We start from the raw sequence: 18,285 nt of genomic DNA, 5'->3' as shown, positions 1-18,285 counted from the left end.
ACTGTCGCTTGTATTATGTTTTTATATACGATTATTTGCCATCGTCAAAAGCAAAAGGGAAAGGGTTTTAAACTTAAGACTTGTTGCACTGGCAAATACTCAACATTTTACAGCATCAAAGGGTGCAGAAGAACAGACTGAGAAATGAACAGACTGTAATATTAAAATTTGAAGTTTTAAATAGCTTTGTTAAAATGAAAACAAAACAATAAATGCAATATGCGCAGCCATGCTTGTGTCAAATATACGTTGGGACAGCTGTGGCTATAGAAGTATGGAGAGTGGGAGGAATGGAGGTCTGGAAAACAATTATACAAAAAACAATGCAATCAAATTTTTTAGTTCTGCATAACATTCTTGGTTGACTAAAAGGGGGGCGTGGCAAAAGCTCTCAAAACTATTACGCATCTCTGTCTGACACCAACTAAGTACAAGGAAACAATTTATTTATATAAAGACAGATTAAACTTGTGAATCAAGAGCTTAATCTGCTTTTTTCATATAAACACAAAAAATACCAAATCTTCTGCTAACTCATTCACTCATGAACTTATCTTGTCAGCGGTTGTCCCATATAAATCCTCAAAATCTAAATAAAATGTTAGTCGAGTAATACAAATTCTGGTCGACTTAAGACACAACCGCTTAATGGACTAAAAGATTACAGCTCTGACCTGTGGAGTTGGTCCTCATCCTCTTGGAACCCTTGGTGTCCTCTGAGCTGGACGTGGGCTCCATGTCTGAGGCAGGTTTGGTTTTTCTCTTAGCAGCGGAGGGGCTAGCTTTAGCATCCTCTGCCCCGGGCGTCTGGCTGCCTCTTCGGCCTTTGCTGTTGGCTGCGGCTCCTCTGGTTTTGCTGTTGCCGCTGGCTTTGCCGTCGGACGAATTACTGTTGTCATTTAGAGGAGTGTTGCTGCCCGGGCGCATCCTTTTGCCCCGACCACGACCCGTCCGCATCTCCACGTCACTGGTTGGAGAGTCACAGAACCTGGAGGAGCAGAAAGGTGAAGGTTTAGAATGATATAACGATAAAACATAATACACATAATGTACATAATGCAAAGTCCAATTTTATGAGTGTTGCTCAAAAATTTCACCTGGATAATTTATAAAATACTAGTCTTTGATACGTTATTTTAAGCAGTAACATATGAAATACCAAGGCTACGGTGTATAAAAAGTAGGGCAAGAGAAATATAGTTGATTAATTATTGATAAACCCTACAGTTACAATTTGTGTTTTTAAGATGAGATTCTTCAGGAATATGGACATAAGAGCCAGACTTGAGTTACATCAGAGACACAAACTCCCTTAGATTCAACACTTTATATCTAAAAGCAATAACATATTGGTCAACCAGAGAAACAGTTAACATTGTTTTTAACAGTTTGTTTTGTCAGACAAGAATCTTATCAGTCAGGCTGGTTTCTACCTTGGAGGGGCCCAATCATGTCGGGTGCAGTCCAGCAGAGTTCCCACGTATGTCTTATTTCTCCAGGTGACGTTCACGACCAACATACCTGAATTTAGAAAAGTACAGTAGATAAGACAGTGTCAGATATGTGGCTACAAAACACAATCTACCATCACTAGCGGTGGGAACAATAATATTTTTTAAAATGCATCATCGATTCTAATAAAACAACTCTGAATCAAAGCAGACATGGAATTTTAAGTTTGATTGAAGTCTGAGTCTGCAGAGAAGCTAAATAGATGGCATGAAGCACCGCTAACATTTTCTCTGTAGTAGATGTGCTATTATAACACCAATATTATTTCTCACCTCTAGCTAATCTAATCCCTGACAGAGACAATGTAATTGGTCTTTTAAATAAAGTAACTGAGTTAAATAAGTGTTTGCTTCAGCCTGCAGCTCTGCACATTTATAAATGTAGCCCCCAATTTGATTTGAATAGTAAAATGCATAGTAAAACGTACATAAAAGACCGGCTTGTGAGCGTCAGAAGCGTAATCGGATTGAATCGGGAAACATCCATAGATTCGCACCCCTAGCTATTATGATTTAACAAACTTAAAAAACTGCAAATCAAGTCAGATCTTGTCAAATATCAAGTTGAACAAATTTATATAAAAATTGTGCATTGTCTTGTCGCAGAAGGATGAATGGTGGTCAAAAAGAAGGAATGATCCTTTTCTCCATTTCAGTGCAGTCAAATAAAGAAAATGTCTTATTTGAACCTATGAAATGAAATGTGTTTTAGATTAAATCTGAGGTGGGATGTACACTAAAATTTAGATTTTTGGAGATATGCAAAAATAGATTTAGAGATCAACCAACTTTTTTTCCCCATTGCTGATACTGATGGCAGATATGTAAGATTTTTTATTATTTCCCCAAATGGTATGTAATTTACATTGCAACAAACTTTTACAACTATGTGCAATTGATAAAATTTCAAGTTTGAAATTTTAATATCGTGACAACATGCATCTCTACTGTGTCTCTTACCGTCCTCTGTCTCCTGCCACACGATGCCCTCCAGGTTGACGCTGGTCCCTGGTTCACATGGGCCCAAACACTCAGGTTCTGTGGCTAAAGCAGCGTCGGCCGTGTTCACTGCCACAGAACGTGATCGCACCATGATCTGCTCACAAGGAGACGAGATGTCGCTGTTACCCACCGCCGCCAGCAGGTGGAGCGGAGGGGGCGCGGGCGTGGAGGCCGGAGACTCCATCTGAGGAAGAAGAGACAGATTTTAAAAGGAGGAATTAGGCATTTTTATCAGTCTAGCCTGTTCCTATCGCTCATAAACCCTTTGGCACATGACTACTGTTCACATGCATACATTTTTTGGACCACTAGCACAGCTTTAGAACGGCTTGAGAACAGTTTTTCAGACACAAGTCAAGCAGAGTGGACCAATCAGCTCTCATCCTCAAGTAAGAAGGAGCAATGTAAGGCGGTATGACCCATGTCTGCAAAAGATAAAATGGATTCTAATTAGGAAGACAACGTGTAGCTGCCTGATTTGAACTCCTACAGAGGCTCCAGCTTTTTCAATCACAACATAACAACATATGCAACTAATATTATGGGAACTTCAGTGTGAGTAGTGACCAGCTACTAATTTTACATTTACATTGCTCCAATCTTTCACCAGTACCCAAAGTCCAGATAATTTGATGCAACACAAACAAATGCTTCATAATGCAACAAACAAATAAAGTGTTCACATGACTGAGTAAATGTTCATTTCAAGTCATAACAACAGTAGAGTATATGGTCTTAAAATCACACCCAAGAAGCCCGATTTGAAGCTGGGTGTAACCTGATGCTGACTGGACTGTCTGCACCTGTGTACTCTCCTTGTCACCTCCTCTCCCTCAGTCTCTTCAATCCTTTTCTCCCATCTGTCTTCCACTCCTCCTCCATCTCTCTCTCCCTTCCCCTCTCTGCCTTCTAACCCAAATCTCTCCTCCCCATCTCCTCCCGCTCTTCCTTCGTTATCTCTTCCTCCTCTCTCCTCCACCTCCCCCCCTCTCTCCCTCTTTTTGCAGATTGTTTTTCTCCAGTCTGATTTGAGGGGCTGGTCCCATAGGAACTGTAACCAAGGATAACCACACCCCTTTTTGAGCCCACTACACACAAGACAAAACCAAAATTATGACAAATTGAAAATATTTATTTCTACGATTAAACGTTGCTGAGTGAATAAAATAACACAACACAACAATGCACCATTTCTCAGTATAATCTTTGAGCATTTTTTTTAAATATAAATTATAAGAAAGTCTAGAAAACATCTGGCATCAACAATTTGGTTTAATCATTGTAATGAAAAATGCAACTGGAATGGTTATGATTACAACCGAAAAGCTGCAAATATTTCTGAGTTTTCTAATCTTTACATAGGCACTCATATGTGAAATCTGCAAAAAACTTCTGTCGGGTGTACACCGACGGCAAGTGCAGTTCAGGACTCACGGGTCAAACTGTTAAATACGCTCTGCAGTTCCCATAGTTGGTGTAACAGGCAGTCTGCAAGTAACCCACTCAAAGTACATGTCGGACCTGCCTCACAGTTAGTATAAATCTGGTGTTACACCTTTACAAACATGTTCTGAAATATGTAGTACATTTGTTGAAGCAGGAAAGTTCCACTGGAATTTGGAAAGTACAGACAGAAAAGCCCCACACTGCCTGGGAATCCAAATGGAAATCCAAAAAGGAATCTTCTTTTGTGAGGGTGAATGGATAACACTGTACACCATGGTCTGATTAGACTTATATAATTAAGTTTAGCCGCCTATCATTCTTAAAACATTCACTGTGAACCAAATTTAGTTTGCAAAACAAAACACTTTCACAATGCAATTAATCCACGTTTAGATATTTGTCCACGATTATCAGCCCATCAAAATGCAGTTACTTACTTTGCTCTAGGCATTAATGATTTAGAAAAATATCCAATTGTTTTTCTTCTGACAGACATTGCAACTTTGCTTCGATTTGCGATTTATGTTTTAATAATATTCTGTTCAAAGTTCTCATTATAAACGCGTTCAGAAAAACAAATATGGACCAAACAACCAATACAAGAATCACACTTCAGAACATTTGTACAGATCTAAATTACAAGGATAATGTTTATGTCGAATACGACAAGATATTTAGTTGTTGGTGGAGGAAATTATGGGAATTGCAGCCAGTTGCATCTATTCAAATTGCATTTCATTTCAACTGCAATTAGTCTTGCAGCCATTTGAGATCTCATTTTCAGGGAGAGTCCTGGCACCAGAGAGGAGCCTACTGTACTTTTTTGCGATAGGAGCAACAGGGGCAGACACTGAGAGAACACCCAAACTCCACACATAAAGGCTCCACTGCCTTTTAACTGAACAAAAATGAGAAGAAGAAAAACAAATAGCAAAACGAATCACAATTAGAGATTTTCCACTATTATTGAGCACACTAATTCATAAAGGAATTAGTTAACATCTATACAAAAATACAAGTTAAACCAAAAATCTGCAGTACCTCATTCTCATGTTGCTCCCCTCGCCACAGACCAGCCCCTGCTCCTGTCTGCTATGCCAAACCCAAACTCACTCCACATGAACCTAGCAGTGTGTGTGTTAGGCATGAGTGTGTGAAAACTGCTTCCTGGTTCAGTGGCTGCTGTCATGTCAATAGGAGAAACAAACCCCGAGCCTCTGATGTTTCATGTAAAATGAAAAAAAAAAAAAAAAAACTAAACAAAAACATGGTGGTTGCCTGGAATGCTGGGAAATCCCCTTCAGATCTGTTACTTGTGTTGCTGCAGAGAAGCGGGTCTTGTTCTGGTTACTGCGCTGTGATTGGCTAAAATGTGTGGTCTGGGAAACACCTTTGGATCCAGAATAGTAGTGATTACAGAAACCATGGTAGTTTCAGTCCCATATGTAGCCAAAACTGGGTCATTCTAAAAAAAAAACCTTTGCAATAAAAATTTTATATTAACATAATTATAGGAAAGTGCTGATACAAATTAGTACTCATAACAAAAACAAAAAACCCAAAAAATCTGACTCTCTTGATGACTAAGCAATCCTATTTTCCAATTTAATTGAATTATCCATGCATGCATGTTTCAGTTTTGGCGATCTCTCCCAGATCCTATTTGAACAGTCAGCTGCTAGTGCATTGCTCCGCCCACAAGCCATCCTCCCAACACAATTCTCCATAAATATACAAAAGCATGATACAAAACTGTAGCAACTTAACAATCCTGATGTGATGTGCAATACTTTCATTAGTGGGATGCACACCGACTAATGTGACAGTGCTCTGAAGGGGGACTTAACACAGGGAGCAAAGCGAGAGGTGACTTAGAGAGTCAAAAATCAAAGTGAAACTTATGTTAATGTGGCGTTTTCTGTGAATATAAAATTTTCAAAACAATAAAAAGGTAACAGTGATCTAAATATATGCAATTCATACCCCATCGAAATAAGATCCTCCTTCTTTAAAAAAGCAAAGTTATACTGTTGTACTTATGAATGGCAAGAATATGATAACTGAGTGAAATAAGTCTGAAATATTGTTATTCCTTTTCTTCAAAGATTCTGTGTCCACATGGATAGTTAAAGACTCACTGTGCAATATTTCAGACAAAAACTTGGCTGAAATAAAGACATTCAACTCATTTCTAGGTGTATTTTTTTTGCACAAAAAAACAAAAACATGCTCCCTTACAGACGCTTGTCTGTGGTGCAGTGTATACTTAATTTGATTTTGTGAAAATATTAACATTTACTTCTATGGAAAAGAGAAAGTCTATGAAGTTTTCTTCTCAAGGTTTGAAGACGGTAGTCAATGGCATCTCGAAAAGTCTTTTGCACCACTATGATTACAGAAAAACATGAACCCCCTGCCTCTCTCCGCCCCTCTCTCCGCCCCTCTGTCTCTCCCTCTGTCTCTCCCTCTGTCTCTCCCTCTGTCTCTCCCTCTGTCTCTCCCTCTGTCTCTCCCTCTGTCTCTCCCTCTGTCTCTCCCTCTGTCTCTCCCTCTGTCTCTCCCTCTGTCTCTCCCTCTGTCTCTCCCTCTGTCTCTCCCTCTGTCTCTCCCTCTGTCTCTCCCTCTGTCTCTCCCTCTGTCTGACGTCTGTGTGATCCCGGTCACTCCTCTGTTACAACCACAGCCAAACACTTTCAGGAATCTCAGAAATGAACAACAGCCCCCTTCCCTCTGTGTCTCTTGCTCTTTCCCTCTTTCTCCTTATAGTAGATGTTCTAAAATCTAAAACTCCTGTTAAATGTTTTTGTGGTTCTTTCTGAAGAGTCTCCTTGACAGAAAATGCCTAATAGGGATGTCCCAATCCAGTTTTTTTTATATTTGCAATTCCTGATACCAATCAGATACTGACTTCTCATTTTGTATTATTTTTATTGACACAATTTAGGCTGTGTGTTTATAAATAAGTATTCCAGTTGAATAAAATGATTACCAGTTACAAAAAGGCCTACTTAAAAATACCTTAATAATTAGGGATTATATTGTAAAGAAATGTTCAGAACATAGTGACAGAGACATTAGGTGATGTTTTTTCTCACTGTTTCTTATTTATGTTTGAGGCCTGTAAAAAGAGAAGAAGCCTGCCAGAAGCACATGGCTACTTGGCATATGTAAACACGTTAGCACATTTGGATTTTCTCCTCAGCCTGATTTGCCCAAAGTTTCATTTAAAGACTCTGTGAAAACATCGCAGAGGTAAAACAAATACTCTCTCTCTCAGTGATAATGTTTTAGCTGTTTTAGAGCCTCCTCAGCCTGTGTTTAAGCTGCTCTGGGCGTTTGCTGCAGGGTTAGCAGTGACAGCTGCGTGCAGAGAACGCTATACGCTGCATTGGTCTGATCTATTTACCAAATCCAAGTTGATACTCTAAAAGTGCCAATATCAGACCGGGACATTCCTAACATTTAAACATCCCGAATGCTTCTGATCACATATCACAGAACAGTCACTGCCACACTCAGACAGGAGCATGGCTGAATAACAGGCCAATAAAGGAGTGCTGCTAAAACTCCAAAATATAGTGCAACGCTTCAAAGTGTCCCTGTGGAAACAAATGAAACTTTTGTCCTACCGCACTAAAGAACACCCCAGTAGATTTAGTTATTAAATAATACAAGAAACGCTACACATGTGACCGAACCTAACGTGCTGTATTGATATAATTCACTATACCCACATTTAGCACTACTGCCCTATTTTACATAAATGAAAGTTAGGTCATTAACATCATTTTTTGGGCCTTGCTATGAATTTTTAAATCTCAATATTTCTATCCATTTGCAAAAATTTACCACAGCAGCAAGGCAATAATGGATATTGGAATCAGATTAAAAAAACTAAAAATAAAATCTGGCCATCACTACTGTCCAGTAAAACCCATCTTCAGGTATGTTTTTGCTGAGGAGCCTAAAAGCCAAGTTCTCCATTAAGACTTTTAAAGATTACATCTGTCTCTCTATGTCTTACCTTGTCCACTTTCTTCAGACTTCGACAGTCCCCGTTGTCAACCTCATCTTGCTCCGTCGTCATGGATACGGCCGTTCCCATTCCAGACTCCAGTGCCATGTTTCCAAGCTGCTCCGGCCCGGATAACTCCACAGTCTGCTGCTGTAAAGACTCCTTATCAGAGTTCGACACCACTACCTCCATTTTGTCCTTTTTAGATTTCCCTGTGACCCCGTCCTTCTCCTTTTTGACGGGTGGAAGTGTCCGGGATGCTTTGGACTTGTCAGTTCCTTTAGTGGGGGTTGTGTTAGGGGTAGAGGGTGCCGTTTCCCCTGGAGAACGTCCCTGCACCTCCTTCTTTGCTCCGTCTGATACTGGAGCGGGAGGTTTGACGGTCTCCTTGGGATTCTTGCGTTTTGATTTAGATTTACTTTCTTTTCCCTGAGCTGCAGACACAGGACTCACAAACTTGATATTGTCTGGTAGAGCAGCCACAGCACTGGGAGGGGCGCCCATGGCTCCTCCGTCTTTACTGCTTGACATCTCTAGCTTGTCTTTTTCCAGATCTGCGTCTAAGTCGATGATCAGATTGCCGACGCCGATGTCCCACTCATCTCCGCTGTCGTAGGTGTCCACCGCGCTGGAGTCCACTTTGCCGCCTGCACAGCCTCCGCTCACAGACATCGTCCCACCGGAGGGGCTCAGGGGGCAGGGCTTGTCCCGCCGCAGGAGGCCTTCTCAGGGCAGGTCCCCGCTCCTCCGCCCTGCTCCCCACATCTCCACCTGCACACAGAAAATAAAGCACAGAGTTAGAGAGGGCCTGTCATGATAATTACTATGTCATTTTATGGGTCAATATGTGAAAGATGGAACAATATATTTTGGTACTCAATATTTATCGCATGTAGGGCTGTCATAGTAACCGCATTCTGCTGTCAATCACAGCGCACAAGGGCTCAAGGTCACTAGCGTCCCTTCGGCCAGGGGGGTCTCAAGCAGAAGAGTGAGTGTTCAGGCTTTATGTGTTACTTACTGGAGGAGCGGCAGACTTGAATGCAAATCCACTCATCGAGCAGCAATAAAACAATGTGAAGCACTGGATAACCTGCGCTCTGCCCACAAGCTCCTCCCACATGAGTTTATGCAAGACAGCAATAGAATAGAATAATATCCTCGTAGCTCGTCTCTAAAAGTATGTTTAGTGAAGAAAAGTGGCACATGCTCATCTCTGTCACTCATGCATGCTTGTTCTTTTATATTGCTATTTTTCAAGTACAACCCCAATTTACATGTATTCTGGGCCTATGTGTTACACCATATACACCACAGTGCAAGGTTACCACAAGAGAAATTCTTTAACTGCGACAGCCCTAAGTGTGTGTACAATTTCTTCACAAAAATAGGGATGTTTTAGCAATTTTTTATGGAATAAGGTAATATTTGAGCAGTAGACCAACTTCTATAGCTTATTATTATGCATTTATGCATTTTAATGATATTAAAAAATTGTTTTACTGGGATTATCTCACTTTGTGTCAGTGGCTTAAAGAAACTTCAATATTATCGTTGATCACAATATTTCTCTGTAGCAATCTAGAAAGCTTCGAAACACTTTATTGTGACAGTCCAAGTATCACCACTGGACTGCATAATTAATGGCAATTGAATCAAAATGTGCAATCATATCCCTGATAGTAACCAGAACAAATATGCATACCACCATCAGTGCTTCCCATTAATATGGGACTGTGTTGGTCCTGAACAGTCTGAAAATAACCTGGACATTGTTGCTCATTGTATTATCTACTACACTGTGCAAACAGGACTGCTTAAAAGATTAAATACAGGCAATACATGAAAACTGAACCACGTTCTCAGGGCTCCAGATCTACGTTAGTCTGAAGCCGGTACACTGCTGTGCCTAAGATTTTCATTTGACATGATTTGAAAACTTGCTGCTTATTGAAGTAATTTAAGGACAATATATTACAATGGCTTAAACAAAAAGGGCTAAATAAATAACTTGGTCGATTCATACTCTATATTACACACTTATTAAAAAATTTAATAAAATAAATAAATACATATTATATAAAAGGTTTTATCTATTCAAAGTTGTTTATTTAATCAAATAACATTAAGAATTTACCTTGTCCAAGTAAAAAAAAAAAAAAAAACTTTTTAATTAGTAAAAACCCTATGAAATACATTCTGACTTCAAAAACTAATCAGAGTCTGTGCTTTTAAGGATCTTGAAGTAGTACATTACTTTGAATTTCAGTAGTCGATCCTTGATGTGTTTTGCCGTCTAGTTTTATTTTTATTTACACCTGGCATATCGGCTGCTTCATTTAAGTAACACAGTGTGGAGGATCTGCAGGTTTGATGCTGCTCTTTAAAGGTCACCACCGTGCAAGTTCACAACTATCCAAAAAGCCAAACTGATGATCTCTGAGGTGCATACTGCTCTGCACCAGAGTGTGACCTGAGCTTCCGCCGCTCGGACGGGCTCTAGCAGTCTGTGCAGAGGTGAGTGAATTAACACTTCTTTATTTTTAGATGCCAATCAAAATGATCATTTAAGTGTGTGTCCTCATTATAAATATGGATTCAATAATATAACAGGACATACAAGAAGGATGTGATGAAGAAAAATTGGTCACACACTAGAACCCTGGGTCTGCTAAAATAAATGCTTTGTGAAAAATAAATATTTCAGAACAAGAAAGCGTCTTTCTTCTGTGAAAACAGAAAAAGGTAATGACAGTATGAAGGTTGTAATAGATTTCTTTTGCCTAAGTGGATTCTGATGGTGCATATGGCAGCTTATATTATTAAATTTAAGATTAATATTAAATCAGTCACTGGGTCTACATGTCTTATCACTATCCTGTTGTGAACTCTGTATTTACAATGAAAGTTGATTAAGGCTAACAAACCCACCACTAGAGACCCCTTAGGACACTTATCATATGAATGAAGTGGAGGTGACCTTTGACCCTCCTAAGAAAGAGAGGGTTGTTGGAGAAGCCCTGAGAGTGAATGGGAGAAGAGGGGGCTAGTGAAAAACGGATGATAATTACGTGCTCTGGTTAACACCACAGGAAGCTAACAAGAAATACATGAATTTGTACAAGGGCTAACATTAGCATACACATTAGCATGAAACAGGGGGAAACTGCTACTGACACAAGGGCAGGGCTGTGTGCAAGAAGTGGGGTAGACTTTCTGAAGATAGAAGTAAGGCTCAACAACAAAAATGACAAAGTCTTGATGTCATTTAATGTCCTTGTAAATACAACAAAATACATAGAACATCTGAGACGCATGAGAATCTTCTGTTAATTTAGCTGCACAATGGAGCACAACAATTTGAAGTCCCCTCTGGTTCCAGAAGTACAATTTCTATTATTTTTCCCCATAAACTTTTCGAAAACTTCAGTTATTAAGAGTTCAAAGAGATCATGGGGGCTAACCACTTACGTGCTAACTAATATCTATAACATTGTTGTTTTAAGTCCAAAAAGTACATTTAAAATGCAAGATTCTGCTAAATGTTTTAATAATGGTAGAGGTTTATCAAGTTTCAGAAACTGATTGTAAATAAAATTATAGGTCTTGAGGTCATTAGTTCCCATGTAGATGATTAAGTTTTCACATTTTTAATATATATTTTTTTCAGAAGATCTAAGAAAAATGAATGGGAAATTTAGTTCCGAAACTGGGGGCGGGTTATCATTGTTGAGCTCCATATTTAATTTGGCACAATTATCAAATCACGGAGGCTCCAACTATTTAGATAATGGAATGAACAGAATAGAGATTATTAGGATATCAGTTCATATTTAGGTCTTCTCTCAAATGTTAAGACTTCCTGAAGTACTTTACAATGTGTACAGAATTTTACTTTTTAAACATATTCACAATTGCAATGTCATGTAAGCAAATTTGATATTTTAACCAAATATCAGTTTATATTTTAGCTCTCAGTAAATGTTAAAGGGCCAAACGCTTTTACTTAATCAGTCCTTCGGCAAATCTTTTCCATGATGGCAAAATACATTTCCAATCCACATTCACACAAACAAAGCCTTCTAGGAGCTTGCACCCTGCTGCCAAACTCTTTACATCACAAAACACAACAAAGCCGCTCCAGCACAGCTCCAATTTAACTTGTAAATGGTGTGGTTTTCTACACTACACTGAAAAGTGAGAGGCTGCTACTTTGCCAGCGATGCTTAAGATTGACTTCAACTAACAAATATAACAAAAAAAAGGTCTAAGTTATATTATTTACACATACATATACAGGGGCTGATATGTAGGGCTGATTTAGATGATTTTCACCAAATTATGTACTTTTAATTAAAGACAATCTCACCTACAGTCTACTTTTACCACAAAACTTCGACAGAGCAGTGTAGTCACATTTTGAGCAGTTTTCTTTTTGCTTTTAAGTGTTCAAATAAAGCTTTGTGTGTACTCTTTAGGCAGCAGAACAGCCAAAACAAAATATCGACCTGAGCTGAAAATTTAAGGCCGATTCGCTAAGAAGTGCAAATATCGGACCAATATATCGGTTGGTTGATATACTAGTCTGTCTCTTAACAACATTGATAATTTTTGTGCTAGTCAGCCCTAAATTGTACCCTAATTTCTCCAACAAAGTCTGCTCTGTTATCTAGCAGGGTCTTTAGGCCAGAAAAGCTCTCCAAAATTACAACACTGACAAACTATAAACTCTATCACCACTAATAATGAAAAGCACAGTAAGATTGTAAAAGATATGACGATGTGTCATTTGGGAACATTCAGAGAAAAGGCCTTTAATCTAAGCAAATGTCTGATTGGCTTCAGGCTGCGCAGGGATTTCCACTCTGACACAAAGAGTCCCTCTGAGACCAGAATTGGATCTAAATCCTGAGGCCATGTTTTATAATGTGTCAATAATGAAATGGTTTGTTTGAGTGATCAGTGTTTGACCGAGGAGAAGAAGTCCAGTCAGTGAGAAGAGGCTTTCCGAGTACAACCAGATCTAAATCAACACAATATAAGGGCTAATTTAGGGCTAAACATAGTTGGAAATCAGACTATGACAGATCTAAGATGAGACTAAACCAGGTATTAGAAAGCTTCAAATACAGCTGAGCAGTTTGGGAAAATTTTCTTACAAACATTGCTATTATCTTTGTGATTTATGTAGGACTAATTTAGGAAAATATTAGGATTGAATAGGATTCTCTCAGATTTCTCTCAAAGTTCACATTTGAAAACACATCCAGACAAATTGACAAAAAGACTAAAACACAAAGTGACAAAAATCACTTCACAAGAATCAGCCTCACCTGTTTAAGTACTACAGTGACAGCACAAGAGAAACAGGATGACAAAAAAGTAAATTAGAGATTGCAAAATAAACCAGACACATGAAATAAAGACAATTTCATCAAAGCACGGAAATAAAAAAAATCAAAGTGTTACACCGAGCTCTTTACTTTTAAACTGTCAGGAGCCAAGACATGCTGCTGCCAAGTAAAATGATCTTTGACATTTTCCCCTTTCTTCTGGACCACTACTGCGCCGTATTATCCAATCAGAAATCCCAACAGACAAATCATCATCCAATCAAAAGGCAGAATGGCTTGATGGTGTTGAAGAGGCTGACAGTCCAGATGGAGAGATCAGAGGGGGTACTTTAATCCTAGGCTAATAAAAAAAACACTTGTGAAAAACACTAGACTTTCACTGAGGATTACACTTATTTCATTAAACAAGGAACAACACAGTATCACTATAATTTCTAGCTTCCAATTTGGAAAATGCGCTAGTGCCTATACATACACATGCTGCCATACAGTATTTTGTATATATATAAAAAAATAAAAATAATCACACTGGCTGAACCAACAACTTAAAAGATCCATTATTTCACAACATTTATCTAGCCACAGCAGAAATCAGAGGCGTAACATTACACATTCTTATAAGAGGAACAGACCGTAAAATAAACCACAAATGTTTTTGACAGTTTCAGTATTACAATCTAGGGTTATAAATGCATTAAAAAAAACACACATAAAATAGGGCATACGTGGACCTTTATGGAGTAATTTTAGAATGGCTTTATCAGAACTAGTGTAAAATAGGATTATATTGCTTTAGATTGTATTGTATAAGTATCTGAGCCTTTTCCTTGGCATTCAGATTTGATCATTTTTGTATTGTGACAACACTAGCACAAACCATGTAATTAAAAAAAAGACATAAAAAGTTGGGAGTTCCAGTGTAGAAAGTCGTTAAGGAACATTTTGCACATAAAATTGCACCATTTCCTCTCTAATTAGAGTGTGACTAAAACATGACTTTGAGCAGAGGTGGGTGAGGTGCCATAAATGACTTCCTCAATATTCACATGATATTTTAACACTGCATCTGGACTGTGCTGAAAGGCGTCTGTAAATGTCTGAGGTTCAAATATACACCTGTAGTGTCCCATCAGCAGAACCATGAGCTCTCGTAATGCCTTCTTCGCCCTGCATCATTGAGTGCTCATTCTCGAGTTGTTCTTGTTAAAATGACAGAGTGGATCAGCATCTCTCCTCTGTGCTCAGCTAACCCTAATGCCACAGTTAATCAGAGGCAGGACGTCCCACGGCAGCAGTCTCTTTATATGGAAATGAGAGGAGCAGAGCCAGCTCTTTACCAACAGGACAGAGACAAATCTGACCCAGAGCTGATGGAAACTTGGACCAAGGTGCTTCACAACTCAACACAGACCAAACAGGAGGGGAGAGGGAGGGAGCAAAGGGGGGTCTGGGGTCATCAAGGATCAGTTTGTGTCTTTTTAATGGAGAGATCTACAGCCAGTCCTCTGTCAGTAAAAGCATGTGGTTTGGCATGTGTCAGTACGGGCGCATACACAAAATTATGGGCTCAAACACCAAGCCAACAATAAAATTATTAGACCAGGGCTCCAGATTGCGACCAAATGTCTGTGTGAGTATTTTTTTTTTCAAGCACTCGCACATGTGCAACTTGATTTATTTAGATATTTATTTGAGTACAAATTTACTGAAGTTAAATCATTTTCCTCATATATTCAACCATCTTTTTGTTCAAATAAAAAAGAAGCTCATAAGCGACACCGAGCTGCTCTGCTCACTTCCTCAGTGACTTTTTTTAGTCAGACTAGTAGACTAGTTTTCAGAGTGTAGTGAAAAGAACGCACATAGTAACCTTTGTAAACTCACTTTACGCTGTGTCTTCGCAGAGGACAGGGGCAGGGACGGTAGTTTCAGTGAGAAAAGTGAATCTAAGGCACCGAGTGTGTTAGCATGAGGCACTGACTGCACATATACAGGGTTGACACGAGGCCTGTCCTGATAATTACGATTTATCAAGTTATTGTTCAATACATTAAAGCTAGAACAATATATTTTGGAGCTCAATATTTATCGTGGGAAATTTTTCCTTGCAAAAGTGGGCAGATTTTTGTCATTTTTGTTATAATATGATAAGATCTGAGCAATACAGGGTTGAATAAGTCACTTTTATGGCTAACTAATGGTTCATTCTGCTATTTATGATAATGTTCATTTAAAATGGTTTACTGGGATTATCCTGCTTTGTTTTAATCCTGTCAGCAGCAGAAAGTAATTTCAATATTACCGTATATCGCAACATTTACGTACAGCAATATATTGTGCTTCAAAATGTGTTATTGTAACAGGCCTAGTTGTCACCTGTACTACTATTCACTATAATCTGAATGAGAGGGGGCATTGAGAGAAATATGAACAATTCTTATTAAAGTCTATAGTAAAGTGCATGTTTTTTTCAAGCCAGATCTGTTTTACAGATGACTTGCTTCTTGCTTCCTGCTCATAAAAAAAGGATAAACATGAATACATTCAGTCTATAATATTAACTAGAAAAAGCGTGATGAAAGCCCAGTGAATCTAATGACAAACTATTCAATTGCAAATTCACAGTCTGTAAGTTAACATGCCAATAAGCTTACCAAGAGAGAGCCATTCATACCCTATGAAAGCCAACCAGTAACCACTCCGTCACTGGGAAGGTTGTCAATCCAATTGTATAATCATATTGTCATAAAAGTAAAATTTGCACCATTTTAATTTTCCTTTCATTCATAATTGGTATACGATTTCCTGGCGACCTTTAAACAATCTTGCTGACACGGTTCTGGCCCATTAGCTCCGCACTCTTTGGACCGTTGGCCTTAAACCAGCGGAGACTCGAGTTACTCTTCTGTCTGGAATCTGTCCCGGCTGCCAACTGCCTTGTACAGCCAAGGTCCTTTTTGTGGATCTGAAGCTCCGATACAGCTATAATAAAGTTGTGAAACAGTGTGTAGCTAGTATTAAATCACAGCTTCATGGTGTTAGAGCCGCCCGTAAGTGTCTCGGTTATGTGTATTTTTACAAGGGAATAGTTGATAATTTGACAGAAGGTTTTCATTCATGTGTTGGGTCAAATCAGGAAACAGCGGAAAGCAGAGAAGGGATTTCAAAACTATTCATATGAAGTAAAATCTCAAGCAATTTCCTTTTGAGGTTTATATAAGAAGTTATGCACTTTTAGTACTACAAGAGCATTCACTAAAACAGAAATAAACCAGAATTTGACAAGGACTAAGCCACAAGTGAAACATTATAAGGGCTAAGCATGATGTGAACTAAAACTAATCAGAAAGGACCCAGGACAAAAATAGAACGGAAACAAGATGAACCAAGACTTAGGGACTAAACCACTTCTAAACAAGCAGTACATCTCAACTGAACAATGGTTTCACTTTTAAAACCGCACAAACCCTACAGTTAGTCACCATCGTGATTAGACACTACCAATATAAATTAAACTATCTAAACAACACCACCTGTTTGTCAAATGTTATCCCTTTACCTAGAATGTTCCACAGTAAGACATTAAACTTCTATGCATGGTGACCAGAAGGTGGCACTACCAGTCCAACTTACAGGTCAGGCCAGTGGAGAGGCAACCCCACAAACAGTGAGAACACAACTTAAGGTTGTTTTGCGCAAAAGAAAAATGGAATGCAAATAAATATAACATTTTCAAGGAGATGAGCAGCTTACCCTCTTGAATAAAAGTTACGCAATGGATTTTTAACGTCATCGTTCAAAAAAGATTCTATTTCATAAAACTAGTCAGACTCAAGGAAACTGTGTTGTTTAGTCATTGAGTCAAGATTTTGTTATGGTTTTCTTCACAATGATGGTAACGCAAAAATTTCATTGTGACAGTCCTATCCAGCAATCAGGCACAATTTTGTATCATCTCTAAAGTCAAATGCAGCTTTCCATAAACTAAATGAGAGAATAAGGCATATACATTTCAGCTCACCGTGAACTTTGACCCAAACTAAGCCAAAACAAGTGTTGGTGATGCAGAAGGAGCAGAGCTGACGACAGAATGAGACAGACTGACCCAGAGCCAGAGGTCGTGTTTACACTGGACTCCACTGACATCAGGCCAAGAACACAACAACAGCAGCTCCAGTAACAGCAGAGTGCAGAGTACTGGATGAGTGAACACAAAACAGTGAGATAATTGGCTTATTTCACAGATAGTTTTGGTTTGAATCATCCACTCAGTCTGAACCAATGTGATAATGATCAAAGGAAATTTTAGTCTTAATCGTGGATCCCCATTTATTCTTATCTTCCTGGGGTCCATATAAAACAAGACAATCACATCTGAAATACACAAATAGTTGATTAATTACATGTACACACATTTTGTTAAATCAGATAACATTTACTGTTAAGCCACAATGCTTCAAATTTCATGTTTTTTGTATTGAATATTTTCTATATCATCTGCATCCTTAAAGAGCACCTGCCTCACAATACCTGACCCAATCCACTAACCTTTTGTTTTTGTGGTACATGAATAGTAATTCACATTTTAATGTATTGCTCTATTTCTGTACAGTTTGCAATTTTTGCTCCACTTGAAAATAATTTATTTAAAATAACTGAAATATAAATGTATCACAAAAGGACAAAAACACCAAACAAGGAATGTACTGGGACAAAACTAGATTTAAACTAGCACAGAACCTATTCAAGTGCCAAATAATAACAATGGTGTGTTATTGTCTCGTAGTTCAATCATTTTGTATTCAATCTATATTTAAAATGCACAGCAATAATCCTTTCAAACATGTTTAAAACATGAAAAACTGAGAAAGCTACCACTTACAAGTAATTTTAATTGTATGTATTCATAGCACTGCTTTGCCTGAAATACACATAAACATCATCATTACTTGTCAGT

The 18,285-nt window shown here is 38.5% G+C and overlaps 1 protein-coding gene across 1 annotated transcript in view; it reads right to left on the bottom strand.

Moving 5' to 3' along the window:
- The window catches only part of LOC117371935 (zinc finger protein 609), a 29,975-nt gene that overhangs the window by 6,142 nt on the left and 5,548 nt on the right, over positions 1-18,285 (bottom strand). The window contains exons 2-5 of the mRNA XM_033967609.2: positions 7,984-8,745; positions 2,472-2,697; positions 1,434-1,521; positions 675-988 (exon numbers count right to left, since the gene is read on the bottom strand). Of these exons, the coding sequence (XP_033823500.1) occupies positions 675-988; positions 1,434-1,521; positions 2,472-2,697; positions 7,984-8,646 (1,291 nt within the window). The 5' untranslated portion in view covers positions 8,647-8,745. The remainder of the gene's footprint in view (positions 1-674; positions 989-1,433; positions 1,522-2,471; positions 2,698-7,983; positions 8,746-18,285) is intronic.

Source organism: Periophthalmus magnuspinnatus, chromosome 6, assembly GCF_009829125.3.
Source record: "Periophthalmus magnuspinnatus isolate fPerMag1 chromosome 6, fPerMag1.2.pri, whole genome shotgun sequence".
Taxonomy (NCBI): domain Eukaryota; kingdom Metazoa; phylum Chordata; class Actinopteri; order Gobiiformes; family Gobiidae; genus Periophthalmus; species Periophthalmus magnuspinnatus.
Note: the sequence above shows the minus strand (reverse complement) of the source record. Positions and strands in the feature narration are given on the sequence as shown.